Below are 14,603 nucleotides of genomic sequence, written 5' to 3' on the forward strand. Positions count from 1 at the left end.
TATTTCAAGTTTGAGTAAGCGCTCACTCGGTTATAAAGGCTACGAAGTCCAAATTCGATCAAATGGCCTAAATCCTTATGAAAATATTCATAAGGCATGAATGAAATGTTCATAAGGCAGGAAAAAAAATAGAAGCAAGCCGGTAAAATAAAAAGATATTTATATATATATACACAAGATTGTTTACATGATTGATTGCAACGAAGAAACTAAGGGCTAAGATTCTTGGTTATCTCTGGGAGCGGTCTCTTCTCCACCGGGCTCCCCCCGTTCTCCGACCCACTCTTACTCCCATCATCATCATTATCATCATCATCATCATCATCAGAAGCCAAGGATTCATCATCTGAAACCAAGGTTTCATCATCGACTTCAAGTTCTTTAGCCCTTTTTATCTCTTCAACGAGATCGAAACCTCGAGCATGGATCTCCTCGAGGGTCTCCCTCTGAGATTGATACTTAGCAAGTTCAGCGACCCAATGTGCTCGAGTATCAGTGGTCTCGGCTGCCTCTCTTGCTTGGACCTAGGCAGCTTCAGCATCGGCCCGATAGACAGCCACGAGTGCATCCGCATCGGCCTTTGCCTTTTCGATGTCAGATTCGGCCTTGGCAAGTTCAGAGGCCAACCGAGCCTCAAGCACCTCTATTATTCTTGCTTGAACCGAGCCTTTCTCCTTTATTTTTTGAAGTTAGTTTTCGGCCGATGATAATTGGGCTCGAGCAACTTCATTCTCTGCAACAAAGCGGTCCATACCTTCTTTCCACTTTAAAGACTCCCTTTTTATCACATCGACTTTTTCACGGAGTTTTCCGATCATCTCAATTTTCTGCTGCAGCTGTGAGACCGAAATATTAGCCATCGTTCTGGTATCAAGCCCATAGGCTTTTAAAAGTATTATTACCTGCTCAAACAGATCGGTATGATCTTGGTGAGCCTTGGCCAATTCAGCTCGGAGGTCTTTTATTTCCTCTCCCCTTTGCCCGAAGAGGAGTTTTAGGGAGTTCCTCTCCTCCGTAACCTGTTGAAGGTCGGCCTCATATCGACGCAGCTCGGTTCGGGACCGAGAACATGCTTCTCGATGAACTGTCGGGGCCTGCAAAGTAAGAAGAAAAGAAGTTAGAAAAGAAAAGCAAACGTAAAGGTAATACCAACAAAATAATTTAAGGCTTAACTGATTCAAAGCCTGCTGCACTCCGTGAAAAAGATCTGATGTATCACTAGTACCGGCAAGGTCCTCGACACCGGTTAACAGGTCACGAAAAGGATCCTCTCCATCATGAGGCCTGTCTAGTTTGAGGGCCCCCAAAGCTTAGGCTTACCGAATCGCCCCTACAGAAAAAGCAGAGAAGGGGGGCAAGTCTTGGATTGTTACTGCCCCAAGTGAATCACTTGGAGCATTCTCTTCAGCTTGAAGATACTCTAGGAGAGCCCATTCAGACATATCCCTTATCCATTGGCTTCGATGGAAAGCATCTCCGATCTCCAACAACTCGGAGACTCCGCCCGAATCTTTCTCCGATATATCCTCAGTTCAAGGCAGATCCTTATGAACCACCATCGATCCAGCTACCTGTGGAACGTCGGTGGTTTTCTTCGTTCGGGCTGCCAGTGCAGACCCATCATTTTCTTCTTCTTCTTCTTCGTCTTCATCCCTTAGACGCAGAACTGATTCTACAGTCAAAGGAATGGTATTCTTGTTCGGCTTACGAGCCGTCCTCTTCTTCGGTTTAGGATCTTCGGGACCAGAGGCTCTTTTACTCTTATTAGCTTTCACCGGCTTTAAGACAGAGACCGAATCCTCTTCATTGATGTACGAGGGCGTCAAAACTGCAACTTTGCCCACACCTGCATATGGGAAATTTTATTAAAGTATATGGAAAGCATCTCGTTCGAACTACCAAAATGTAGGAGAAAAGGGCTTACCATGAATTTTGGCCTCCCATCGGCCCTTTGACAGATCACGCCATGAGCGCTCGGCGTATGTGGAGGTCGAAACCAGAGCTCGTACCCAGTTATTGAGATCGGGAACTACTCCAGGCATCCAGCGAACCACTGCATCACAAAAAGAGGAATATCGATGAGAAAAGAAATGAAAGGGCAAAATAGAAGGAAGTAACAACAGAATTACACTTACGTTTCATATTCCACTCCTCGGGAAAAGGCATCTTTCAGTCGGAATCAGGTCCGAAGTCCTTACTCGAACGAACCTGCCCATCCAAACTCGATCCTTGTCCTCATCAATGCTCGAGAATAGAGCCTTGGTAGCCCGACGCTGAAATTTTATTAACCCTCCTTGAAAAAGGCGAGGACGGTACAATTGAATGAGGTGGTCGAGGGTGAACGACATCCCCTAGATTTTGTTCACAAAGTATCGAATCAAAATAATGATCCGCCAAAAAGAAGGATGGACCTAGCCTAGGGTTATTTGGTATTGACGGAAGAAGTCAATAATAACATAGTCGAGGAGACCTAACGTGAAAGTGTAAGTATACACACTTAAAAACCCTTTCACGTAAGTGGTGATATCTTTGTCAGAAGAAGGGATTATTATTTCTTTGTTCTCCCAATTGCAATCTTTCTTTAGCTATTTGAGGTGCCTCCCGGTTATCGAACACATGTACCTCAATACTGGCTCACATCGGCCAGGAACTGATGAGCCCTTATCGACCTTAAAATCAGAGGTAAGAACACACGCCCCAGGAACACACTCCTCAGGTCGTGGCTCTACTGCTGTTTCGTCGGCGGCAGACTGTGAAGATAAAACTTTCTCTTTTTGAGGAATGGTTTGTGATGTTTTCGCCATTTTCGAATTTAAAGGTCGAGAATAGAAGAAAGTGATAAAGATTTGGTAATTTTGAAGAAAGGATTTTGCAAAGAGGAATCACAGATTTGCGAATAAACTTAGAGGGTACGAAAAAGAACTTGGGAAATTTGGAAGATTGGAGATGTAAAAGTAGTAAATGGTAAAAGGAAGGGCTATTTATAGATTAAAGCAATGGCGGTTCAATATCATCGGTGGTCGACCACCGTCTGACATGTATTAAATGCCTTGAAAAACTAAATCGACGGGACAACTATCACGTGCGTCATGATCGAGCCCAATGTAAACGTTAGCTTATAATCCAATCGATCCATTAAGAAATCATATTGTTTCTCACCACATCCTTCCCGAGAAACGAGGGGACTATCTGTATACGGTGAAAATTAATTTCAGCCTTCGTACGATTGATCGAAGTCGAAATATAATGGATCGAAGAAAGACTTTGTAATATCAAGATGGGTTCCGAAGATGGTACAAACAAGCTTTAGATTTCAGGTATATATCAAACACCGAGTTCGAAGTCATTATCGAGTTCGGGTCCGAATTGAACTATGATGAGATGATTTCGAGCTTAAGGGGCAGAGGCCAACCGGGACCGAGTCCGAATCATCACCTGATCCCGAGTCCATATCGAGCTCTAGAAGCAATACCGATCAGCATTGAGGCCGATCGAGCTCGAGCTCACAGACAAGAGTCGTTGCAAACACACTAAGGGAGAGAATCTGGGCGGAAATTAGGAAAAAACTGATTTATCATGGGTTCTCCATTATGTATTTTTTATTATATCTAAAGTAGAATCCTCTATAAAGAAGATGACTACATTTCTGTAGAGGGCGATTGTTTTTGCTTACATTGTAATTCAAGCACCATATTCTCTTATATTCAAAGATTATTCTTTTAAGCTTCATTAATTGATTCATTGTGCTTAGTCCTAAAAATCATCTTCTTTCCAATCTTGTTTATTTTGTATTCTTTGCAATCCATATTTGATATTTCTATTTATCCCTACGATTTGTATCAAGCTATACCACATATCATTAGAACTACGTATAAATTCAACTCTATCCGTTTTTCGGGTAAAGAGTTTTCCTTTTGAACTAGTTGCTCTATTAAAACGAGATATTATCTTCTCAAGGACTTTAGGTTAAAAAATATGTCATGAAAGAATGATAAGAATAAATCAGACGAAAAAGAAAATTACAATTTATAGTTTAATTTACTTTTACGTAAAGAAACCAAATTTATTCTTGTACTTTGCGTGGGCGGCCGTTGTTCTATTTGGAGGAGAGCATACCACTCCTTAGAATTATTGGAATTACTCAGGCGAGTAATCTAGAAAATACTCTTAATCTCATCCTGATCAAAGTATTAGTATACCAGTTCTTTTCAAATTATTAACAAGCTCAAGTTGGTCTGCTGCCAGGATTTTTGGTTTGCCATACTTAATTTGGATAATCTTGGGCGCCAGAGATCGTCAAAATCTCAAAAAATTGAATAGACATTAGTTATAGATTAACTACAATACAAAATAGAGAGGACCCAAATCCGCGCTAAAAGTTCTAATACACCACAAAAAGGTTCAATCTACATTAATTATAGATTAACCAAGTTATTTAAGGGTTGTATATAAAGTTCGTATCAAATTTTGAAATGAGAACTTTACACAAATAGCATACCAAATTAAATGTTTATTTTTTTAAACGGGTATATATAGATCATATACTGAATATATATATGAATTATACATTTATTATATATTTGTCGACTATTTTTAGTTCAAGCGGTTAAGTGAACAGTTATTTAGGTTAATTCTTTCTTTTGGAATTTGGCCATAGAGTCATCCATCAATTAATGTACTCCCAAGTCCCAAAATAAGGCTAGCAAGTAGGCCGGTCCAGGCCCGGGACCGGCCCAAGACCGCGGCCAAACAGGCCATGACTGTTAGGAGTTAGGACCCATTTTAGTGGGCTGGCTGGTCTCGTGGGCCGGTCCTATGCTTTGGGCTCGTTAGGATCGGGATCATTTGGCCTTCAGGGACTGGGATCGGACCGGTCCCCTCGCGGGCCAAACGGTCCCAACAGTCAACTTTAAAAAACAAATTGAAAATTTTAAAAAATAGGTGTTGGCTGTCAAAAATAGCCGTTGGCAATTTATAAAATAGCCATTTAACCCTCCAACTTTATTTTAACCCCACACTATTCATAATTATACTTTTTTACTATTTTCAACTATAAATACCCCCTCATTCTTTTATTTTTCTTACAAAATCATTAATCTATCACAATCTCTCTCTAATTTTCTTCTATAATTGTTACTATTGCTTACTTTATTGTTACAATTTGTGAAAACATTATAAAGTTGGTGAATTGAAGTCTTCAATGACAATCAATTTTCAACAAGTTGTTCGTCAATTCGGTAAGCTCGTTCCAACTCTTAAGTTTTAATATTATAATTTTGTTTGTTTTATTTATTTTTTATTACTTTATTAATTAAGATGGCTTCCTTAAAAAAGAATTGGTAAAAATAAGGAAAAATCCAAGAGTGGCGAATCTAGTGCTCAATTGTTCCTCTTCCACTACCCCGGGCTCCCCAAACCAAATCATTTTTTAGTTTATATTGCAGAACTTGCAAATTTATTTGCTTATTTTTGTGAGGGTGGGGAAATTTATAAACTTGCTATTGATTATGTGAGAAAAAAGTTTAAAAAATATTTTTTCCTTATTCCCTCTATTTATGGTGTTGCTGCTTTGTTAAATCCTTGTATGAAATTAGGAGGTCCTCATTTTTGGTATGAAACTGTTTATAATGGTTTAGCACTTGAAGATGACGAGTTGTCTCAACTTCCGGAAGCAATAACGTCAATTAGAATAAATGCTCAAATTATTTTGAATATCTCTTTACAATATTTTTGTCTTTAGACTTTAAAATTGAATTAAAAAATTTAGGTTACAATTCTATAATAAAATTTACAAGGCATTTCCTTACATATTTTTTTTAACATCCCTTTGTCTCTAATTTCTATTTAATCTTTTAAAAAAATTCGTTGGGCCCACTTAGCCAATTTAGCCCGCAGGCCGGGACCGTTTAACTCGGGACCAAACGGTCCCGACCTCGGTCCCGCACAGGTCCCAACAAAAAGACCAATTGGCTCGGGACCGTTTGACCCGTTTAATTTGGGACCGGCCCGGGACCAGGACCAGAACCATTTGGACCAGCTCACTTTACCCGTTTAGGCCCGGGATCGACCCACTTGCCAACCTTATCCCAAAACGTCGGAGTTTACTTGGAATCGTAATACAAATACAGTTTCGTACGAGTGATCAACTCGTGCTTTAAACTTTTAATCGCAATGGGAAGTTGAACATTTTAAAGACTTTTATAGGTTTATTAAATGAGAAGGAGAAAAAAAGAAGTCATAATCACATGTGAATGAATACAATAAGCCGGTCGAGTTGCATAACACAATAAATGTATAGTAGGATAGTACAATTTGTTACTTTAATACTACAACCTACCTAACCAACTTGACTTTCGGTAATACCCATCATCTAAGGTCAATATATCAGTAATTTAATTTCGCTACCTACCCATTGATCAGTGTTTTATAAAGCGTGGACGTAAGACGAGACGTTTTATATATGTCTCAGAGAGGCGTAAGCCCCGAGACACGGGGCGTAAGTCCCGAGACACGGGGCGTAAGCTCCATAGATATTTAATTTTTAATATTTTATAAAATAATATAATTACAATAAATATTTATAAACATGTAAAATTGCATAAAAATAAAAAAAACTATAAATATGTGAAATATATATATATATATATATATATATATATATATATATATATATATATATATATATATATACACACACACACATATGTGTGTGCGCGCGCGCATTATCCCCACAAAAAACTAGTCAAAATAATCTATTATACGCTACTTAGAGGCTCAAGTAACTCGAGTCGAAAAGAATAAAGTTTTATACATGAAGAAACAAAAAGGATGAGTAACCTTCAATTTGAACTTTGAACTTTGAACTTGCTGCTATGTAGGAGAATTGAGTTCTCTTTGTATTTGTAAATTTTTTTTGAATATTCGTTGCTTTTGGGAGATATTAGTAGACTAACAGACAAGATAAAAAATTGGGAAAGACCATGAAATGGGGTTTCAATTAATAAAAAATGTCTTGACTTTTAAATTCAATACATTTCAGTTCCTTTGTAAAGCTTTTGAGTAATTATCAAGCTGAATTTTAAAAATTTGGGTATTATATAAAGGACTTATTCAACAAATATTGTTTTAATTTGAAAATATTTTTGGGGCTTACGCCTCACTATAATAACTCGCCCCAAACGCCCGGGCGTTTGTCCCGAATTGTTGGGCGTACACCTCTTGAGACTTTCGCTCCACACCATCACCCCGGGGCGTTTTTGGTGCGCCTCGCCCCGAAAACGCCTTTTAAAACAATGCCACTGATTATGGTAATTAAATTCATATGTTGGGATTCCAGGTCCAACTTAATTAGAAAAGGGATTTTTTTCGTATACCATATTTGAAACTTATTTATTCAAATTATTCTAGTTTTGTATATTATTCATCCTAAATAAGGATTACTTACAAATTATATACAATCAATTATTAATGCCTTGGGGATTCAGTTACACCATTTTTTTTTCCTTCTCTCCTCTTTTCTTATTTTGCTGCCGCCTTAATTGCTTGTAAAATTAGGTAAAATCTTTTTAGAGTGATAAGGAAATGTCAAAAAATTTCTGCCGCCTTTATTAATTGCTTTTATGCTAATTGCTTTTAACAAAACTCGGCACGATAAAGTTTACAAGAATTTGCTACCTTAATTATCACCGTCATACACTATTTGGTTTAAATTTGCTATTATTTTGTTTTCCCAACATTTATTTAGTAAAAATAGAAAGTTAAATTTGCTTCCTTAATTGTCACCTACTACCACTGCTGCCTCGCTGCCATCACAATTTATGAAAATGAAGAAAACGACAATACTGATAATGCTTTTATACTACTCCTTCCGTTCACTTATATTTGTCCAGTATTCTAAAAATAGATTTTTATTTTTACTTGTAAATTTTAGCATATCAAGAGAAGATAATTTTTTTTTACATATTATACTCACAACATTAATTACTCATTTCAAATCATTTTCTCAAAATCATTAAAAATAAGTATCAATTAATATGGGTATCATGGTAAATTATCCACTTCATTTATTATTTCTTAAGGGATGCGAAAAGTCAAAATGTGTCAAATAAAAGTGAACGGAGGGAGTAATTGTCCAAAAGTTTCTTCTGCCTTAATTAATTGCTTTTATACTAATTGCTTTTAACAAAATTTGGCTCTATAAATTTTACAAGAATTTGCTTCTTTAATTGTCATCGTCATACACTGTTTGATTTAAATTTGCTATTATTTTATTTTTGTCACGACCCAAAACCCGCTATAGGTCGTGAGGGCGCCCAACGATGTCATTAGGCAAGCCAACAGTGAACTATCGCATTAGTTGTTCATTTTACTACTTTCGAAATCATAAATTTTAATAAGGAAGAAAATTTAAACTTTTAAATCCACGGGAACGTACAAAATTAGTAGTTTATAAAAGAAATGAAAGGCGATGATAATATACAGAACCGTAATCAACTAATATATCCCAAAATTAGGTGTCACAAGTGCATGAATATTTACTAAGGAGTACAATAATAATAAAATATATGTCTGAAATGTAAATAAGATAGGACAAGGTGAATAGTCGATGGGGACTCGGTGGACCAGGATGTGTAGCTTGAATGCAGCTCACATAATGTCACGATCCGAAATTCTCACCTTTGGACCGTGATGACGCCTAACATTTCACTTGCTAGGCAAGCCAACGTTAGAATAATATTATCTATTTTTAAAATAATTTTAAATTTATTAATAACAAGGAAACAAATGCGGAAGCAAAGTTTGAACTATCGTGAAATAATCTATCAAACAACGGTGTCTAAATACCATTCCAAAATTGGTGTCACAAGTGCACGAGTTTCTAGAATAAATACAAATAAAGGTGTGAATAAAATAAAACTGTTTGGAAATAAACACACAGCCAACTAAAATAGACGGGGACTTCATAACTGCGGACGCCATGCAGTTATACCTCAAGTCTCCTCTGAATAGCTGAAATCCGAGAAAAACTATGGCACGCCGCTGGGACCAACTCCAAAATCTGCACAAGAAGTGCATAGTGTAGTATCAGTACAATCGACCCCATGTACTGGTAAGTGCTGAGCCTAACCTCGACGAAGTAGTGACGAGGCTAAGGCGAGTCACTTACATTACCTGTACGCAATATTAGAAACAACAACAATAATAGAAATAAATCAAGTAACTCATTTATAATAATCGAAACCAACTCAACATTCATAACCAATTATCATTTCCATCAATTCAGTTGCAGCGTGCAACCCGCTCTCACAATATATTCACATTCAATTCTGTTGCAGTGTGCATCCCGCTCTCACAATATATTCACATTCAATTCTATTTATTTTAATCAAGTCTGTTACGGCGTGCAACTCGATCCTCCAATATTGACTTTTAATAAGTCTGTTGCGGCGTGCAACCCGATCCTCCAATATTGACTTTTAATAAGTCTGTTGCGGCGTGCAATCCGATCTTCCAATATGGACTTTTTAATAAGTCTGTTGCGGCGTGCAACCCGATCCTCCAATATTGACTTTTAATAAGTCTGTTGCGGCGTGCAACCCGATCCTTCAATATGGACTTTTTAATAAGTCTGTTGCGGCGTGCAACCCGATCCTCCAATATTGACTTTTAATAATTTTGTTGCGGCGTGCAATCCGATCCTCCAATATATTCATTATAATCAATCCTGTTGCAGCGTGCAACCCGCTCCTCCAACATATTCATTTACCAATCAATTCTTATAGAAGAAATTTCCCAATAAACGCAACAATTAATATAAAATCGTAAGACAACAAGCATAAAATAATTATAATTTAATTATAAAACAAACAATGACAATTAGCAATTTATTATAGAAATCAGGGAGAAAATAGGAAGTTTAATATTTAATATGCTTAATGTCAAATAACAATTAAAATACATAATTCGAATAGCATGTAACAATTAATGCAGGAATTCAAAAAATAATATTTTGACAAAGAATAAGAGAGAAACAATTATTATAATAATTAATTTATGATTAAAAATAATTTATGATTTCCAAGTAAACATGCAAACAATTAATTTGACGACGTATAGACATTCGTCACCTCGCCTATACATCATTCACATGCAATTCACATAACAAATAATTTTAGGGTTCTATTCCCTCAAGTCAAGGTTAACCACGATACTTACCTCGCTTTGCAAATTCCAATCAATTATTCAACCATAGCTTTTCCTTTTAAATTTGCCTCTGAAAGCTTCAAATCTATTCATAAACAATTCGATATATTCAATACGAATCATAGGAATTAATTCCATATGAATTTACAAATTTTTCGGATAAAAATTCGAAATTCATTAAAATATTCAGCAGTTGGACCCATATCTCAAATCTCGAAAAAACTCGCGAAATCCGAACATCCTTTCCGATACGAGTTCAACCATACCAAATTTGTCCAATTCCGATATCAAATGGACCTTCAAATCTTAAATTTTTATTTTTGGAAAGTTTTACAAAAATTTCAATTTCTTCCATCTAAATCCGAAATAAATGATGAATATAGACATGGATTTGTGAAATATAATCACTTTTGGTCATAGAACACTTACCCAATCCAAAGTCGTGAAAATCCCCTTTGAAATCGCCCAAATCCGAGACTTAAAACTCAAAAATGAGTAAAAATGGCTAAGACCCGATTTTATGTGTTCTGTCCAGTATTTTCGCATTTGCGGGCTATATTTTCGCACCTGCGGTCTCGCATTTGCGAGACAAAGCTCGCATTTGCGAAGTGGGGCTGCCAGGCGAGGTTCCGTATATGCAGACAAAAATATCGCACCTGCGACGTCCGCTTTTGCACAAAAGGGCCGCAGCTGCGAAGACCGCATCTGCGATGGAAGTCTTGCTTCTGCGAGCTCGCACCTGCGGTCAAAATTCCGCAGGTGCGATTACACCAGGACTCAAAATTTCAGATTTTGCTTAAGTATAATTCTTGTTCCGATTTCAATCCGTTTCACTCTCTAGGTACTCAAGACCCCGCTTGAATATACCAACAAGTCCCGTAATATAATACGGACTGAATCGGGGTCTAAAATCACGTCAAACAACACTGAAATTATAATTCACACCCCAATTCGAACTTTGAGTTTTAAACTTTCAATTTGCAACTCTCGTGCCAAAATATATTAAATGAATTCGGAATGACTTCAAATTTGCCACACAAGTCATAAATGACATAACGGAGAAGTTCAAATTTCCAGAATCGGATTCCGGCTCCGATATCAAAAAGTCAACTCCGTGGTCAAACTTAGAATATTTAGCCTTTAATTTGCTAGTTCCGTTAAATGGTCATAACTTGAGCTAGGGACCTCCAAATTAAATTCCGGGCATACGCCCAAGTCCCAAATCACGATACGGAGCTATCGGAACTGTCAAAACACTGATCCGGGTCCGTTTACTAAAAATGTTGACTAAAGTCAACTCACTTAAATTTTAAAGCTCTATTTCATATTTTAATTCATTTTTCACATGAAAACTTTCCGAAAAATTTTACGGACTGCGCACGCTAGTCGAGGAATGATAAATGGTACTTTTCGAGGTCTTAGAACACAGAATTACTTATTAAATTTAAAGATAATATTTTGGATTATCACACATAAAGTCTCCTCATCAGCTGCGCCAAGATCATCACCAAATGAACATGTCAGATTCTGCACATTTAGTAAAGAAGTGCAACATGAGTACGTAAATCAACGCGTACCCAGTAAGTATCTAGCCTAACCCCGGAGAAGTAGTGACGAGGGGTCGACATCGACACTAACTACTAGTCCAATAAATCAATATGGTAAATCATAAACATATAAGAAGCACAACAGTAATACTGAGGTAAATCTGTAACTAACACAATATTCCAAAATTTCTTTTAACGATATCAATCTCTCAATCTCGTATTCTATATCAACAACTCAGAAATATCAAGTGCCAATATCAAATGAATAAGGAAAATACCATATAAAGTGCCGGGCATTAGAGGAATGATAATCTCGTGAACATTAGCGATATAACGCACGATTATGCTGCGGTCGTACGACCCGATCCAGAATAATATGTACAATTCCGAGGATCGAGCGGCACGAACAATAGATGCATCTATTATAATGCCGAGGTATTCGGCCTGCTCCATAAGAAAGGAAGAAACTTATCGAATTACGAGATACGTGCTTACAATATAGTACATGACTATAAAGTGAATGTAACCTGTACCGTTTCTCAAATAATATGCCAACAACTCAAGGTGATAAGGCTAGGCCTAATAAATATACATGTATTTCTAAATCAATTTGAATTTATAAATTCGATTGATTAAGCCAGCAGAATAAGTTCAAATAATTCAAATATTACATGATAAAGTCCTAGGTCTACCCGGACATAAACATGCTTTAACTATGTACGGACTCTCATCACCTCGTGCGTACGTAGCACCCACAACTAGTAGCGCATAACTATCACATCACCTAGGGGTAGTTTTCCCCTCATAAGGTTAGACAGGAGACTTACCTCACTCCGATGTTTCATAATCGGCTCCAACGCCTCTCTCACACCTCAAACCAAATGCCATCGATCCGAAGCTAGGAAAACAATCATGAAAACGAATAAAAATATTCCCCAACCTCATAATTAATTAATTTATAACAATTCCCAAATCAGCTCGAAGAGTCAACAAAATCAACCCTCGGGCCCACGTGCCCGGATTCCGAAAAGTTTCAAATATAAACTTTACTCATGCCATCACGAACTCAAATATATGATTTATTCCTAATTTCATTTCCAAAATCGTGGTTAAAATCCAAAAATACAAATTTTTAGGTTTTCTCTTGAAATCCCATAATTTTCACAATTTTTCATGTATTTATAAAATGCCACTTCAAACCAAACATAAGAAATTCTTAAACTTTCAAAATGCTAACTTTCTACAATAAGCGCCGAAATGCTTTCGGACCACCCGATACTCAATCTGAATATACGCCGAAGTCCGAAATCTTCATACGAACCTATTGGAACCTTCAAATTCCAATTTCGAGGTGATTTACTCAAAAGTCAAACCTTGGATAACTTTTCCAACTTAAAGCTTCCGAATTTTGAATCTTCCATCCGAATCAACCCTAAACTTCCCGAAATTCAATTTCGACCACACGTACCAGTCATATAACATGAAGTGAAGCTACCCAAGACTTCAAACTACCGAATGACGCGCTAGAGCTCAAAACGACATGTCGGGTCGTTACATTCTCCCCCACTTAAACATACGTTCGTCCTTGAACGTGGCAAGAACTGCTCCGGAGTTTCCCCAACATCACTTTTCAACATCTTGTGCACCTACCTATGCCACCACAACCCATGTGTGCGCATTATCTCGGGCCAGATTGAAGATCCTCCCTATAAGCTTAACTAACAAGCTTTAAAACCAAATTCCAACATCCGAAATTTTTCACGAGACCCGATTCTAACATACGAACACCGCATCAATCACCAGACACTGTATCCAACATGACCATGCTCCTCTGCTGAAATTACACCATGCACCACAAAAGTCGCTTGACCATAATAATATCCTCCAACCACAATATCTGCAATTTCACGAATCTGGTGCCCACAATACACCTCATAAGACATATAAGCCCTATTCCAACTGTTGCAATACTTCCACGATAGAAGAGATGTGTAGAAACTCATAACCACCTGCCAAATCAATAAATCATGCAGTTTCCCCACTTGACAAGAACCAGTACCTTGTTAGGAACTGAATAACGATATTTATCTTTGATATACACTACATAAATCCGATCGCCTAGTATACACTATATAAATCTTTGATATACACTACATTATGCCCAATAACCTCGTATCACCTAGTACAATGTGCTTGGGAAATAAACCACCTCAAACAATGTCTAAAATCTCATACGGAGCCATCAAAGCGCCAATAAGCTACAACTCGAATATAAACGATAGGGTAGAACGAACTCTGGCCAAGAACTATCCAGCCCGCGTAACGAATAAAACGACCAGCAAATGCTATGAACCTTTCTCAGAGACAAGAATTAAGACACACAAAATAAATATAAGGAACCGTTCTTAACATATCACTGTTGCGACGTGCAACCCGATCCAAATGTAATAGTGTTGCGGTGCGCAATCCAATCCACACAACATACCCATGACAGCATGCCATCCGATCCAACAATGTACCTGTGGCGGCATGCCACCCGATCCAACAAATATACCTGTGGCGGCGTGCCACCCGATCTAAACATAACAATTAATAAAGAAGCATCCATAAAGCCGTAATGCTTATACTTATGAAATGCCCGAATAATGATCACAAGCACGCTAGGTGCATAATAAAACCCTGGGAAGATGGATAACGCCATACGCTACAAAATCCCAAGCATGTCTAAGGTGCAATAAATGACTTGCATCTCGAGAGCCATTTTGCTCATATAACACCATGAGCTACACAGGATCACAACACATATGCGAATAATCAAGTCATCTCACAACCCTCATGGCACAATAGAGTATT

General features: G+C 37.5%; 1 protein-coding gene across 1 annotated transcript; it reads right to left on the minus strand.

The window, feature by feature from the left end:
* Nucleotides 1–209: 209 nt before the first annotated feature.
* On the minus strand, nt 210–2,804 carry LOC138896778 (KNR4/SMI1 homolog). The gene is made up of 5 exons (XM_070182092.1): nt 2,639–2,804; nt 1,925–2,053; nt 1,572–1,846; nt 1,020–1,094; nt 210–446 (listed from the first exon to the last, which is right to left on the minus strand). Exons 1-5 carry the CDS (start codon nt 2,802–2,804, stop codon nt 210–212), a joined length of 882 nt encoding a protein of 293 aa, XP_070038193.1.
* Nucleotides 2,805–14,603: the final 11,799 nt, after the last annotated feature.

Source organism: Nicotiana tomentosiformis, chromosome 8, assembly GCF_000390325.3.
Source record: "Nicotiana tomentosiformis chromosome 8, ASM39032v3, whole genome shotgun sequence".
Classification (NCBI taxonomy): domain Eukaryota; kingdom Viridiplantae; phylum Streptophyta; class Magnoliopsida; order Solanales; family Solanaceae; genus Nicotiana; species Nicotiana tomentosiformis.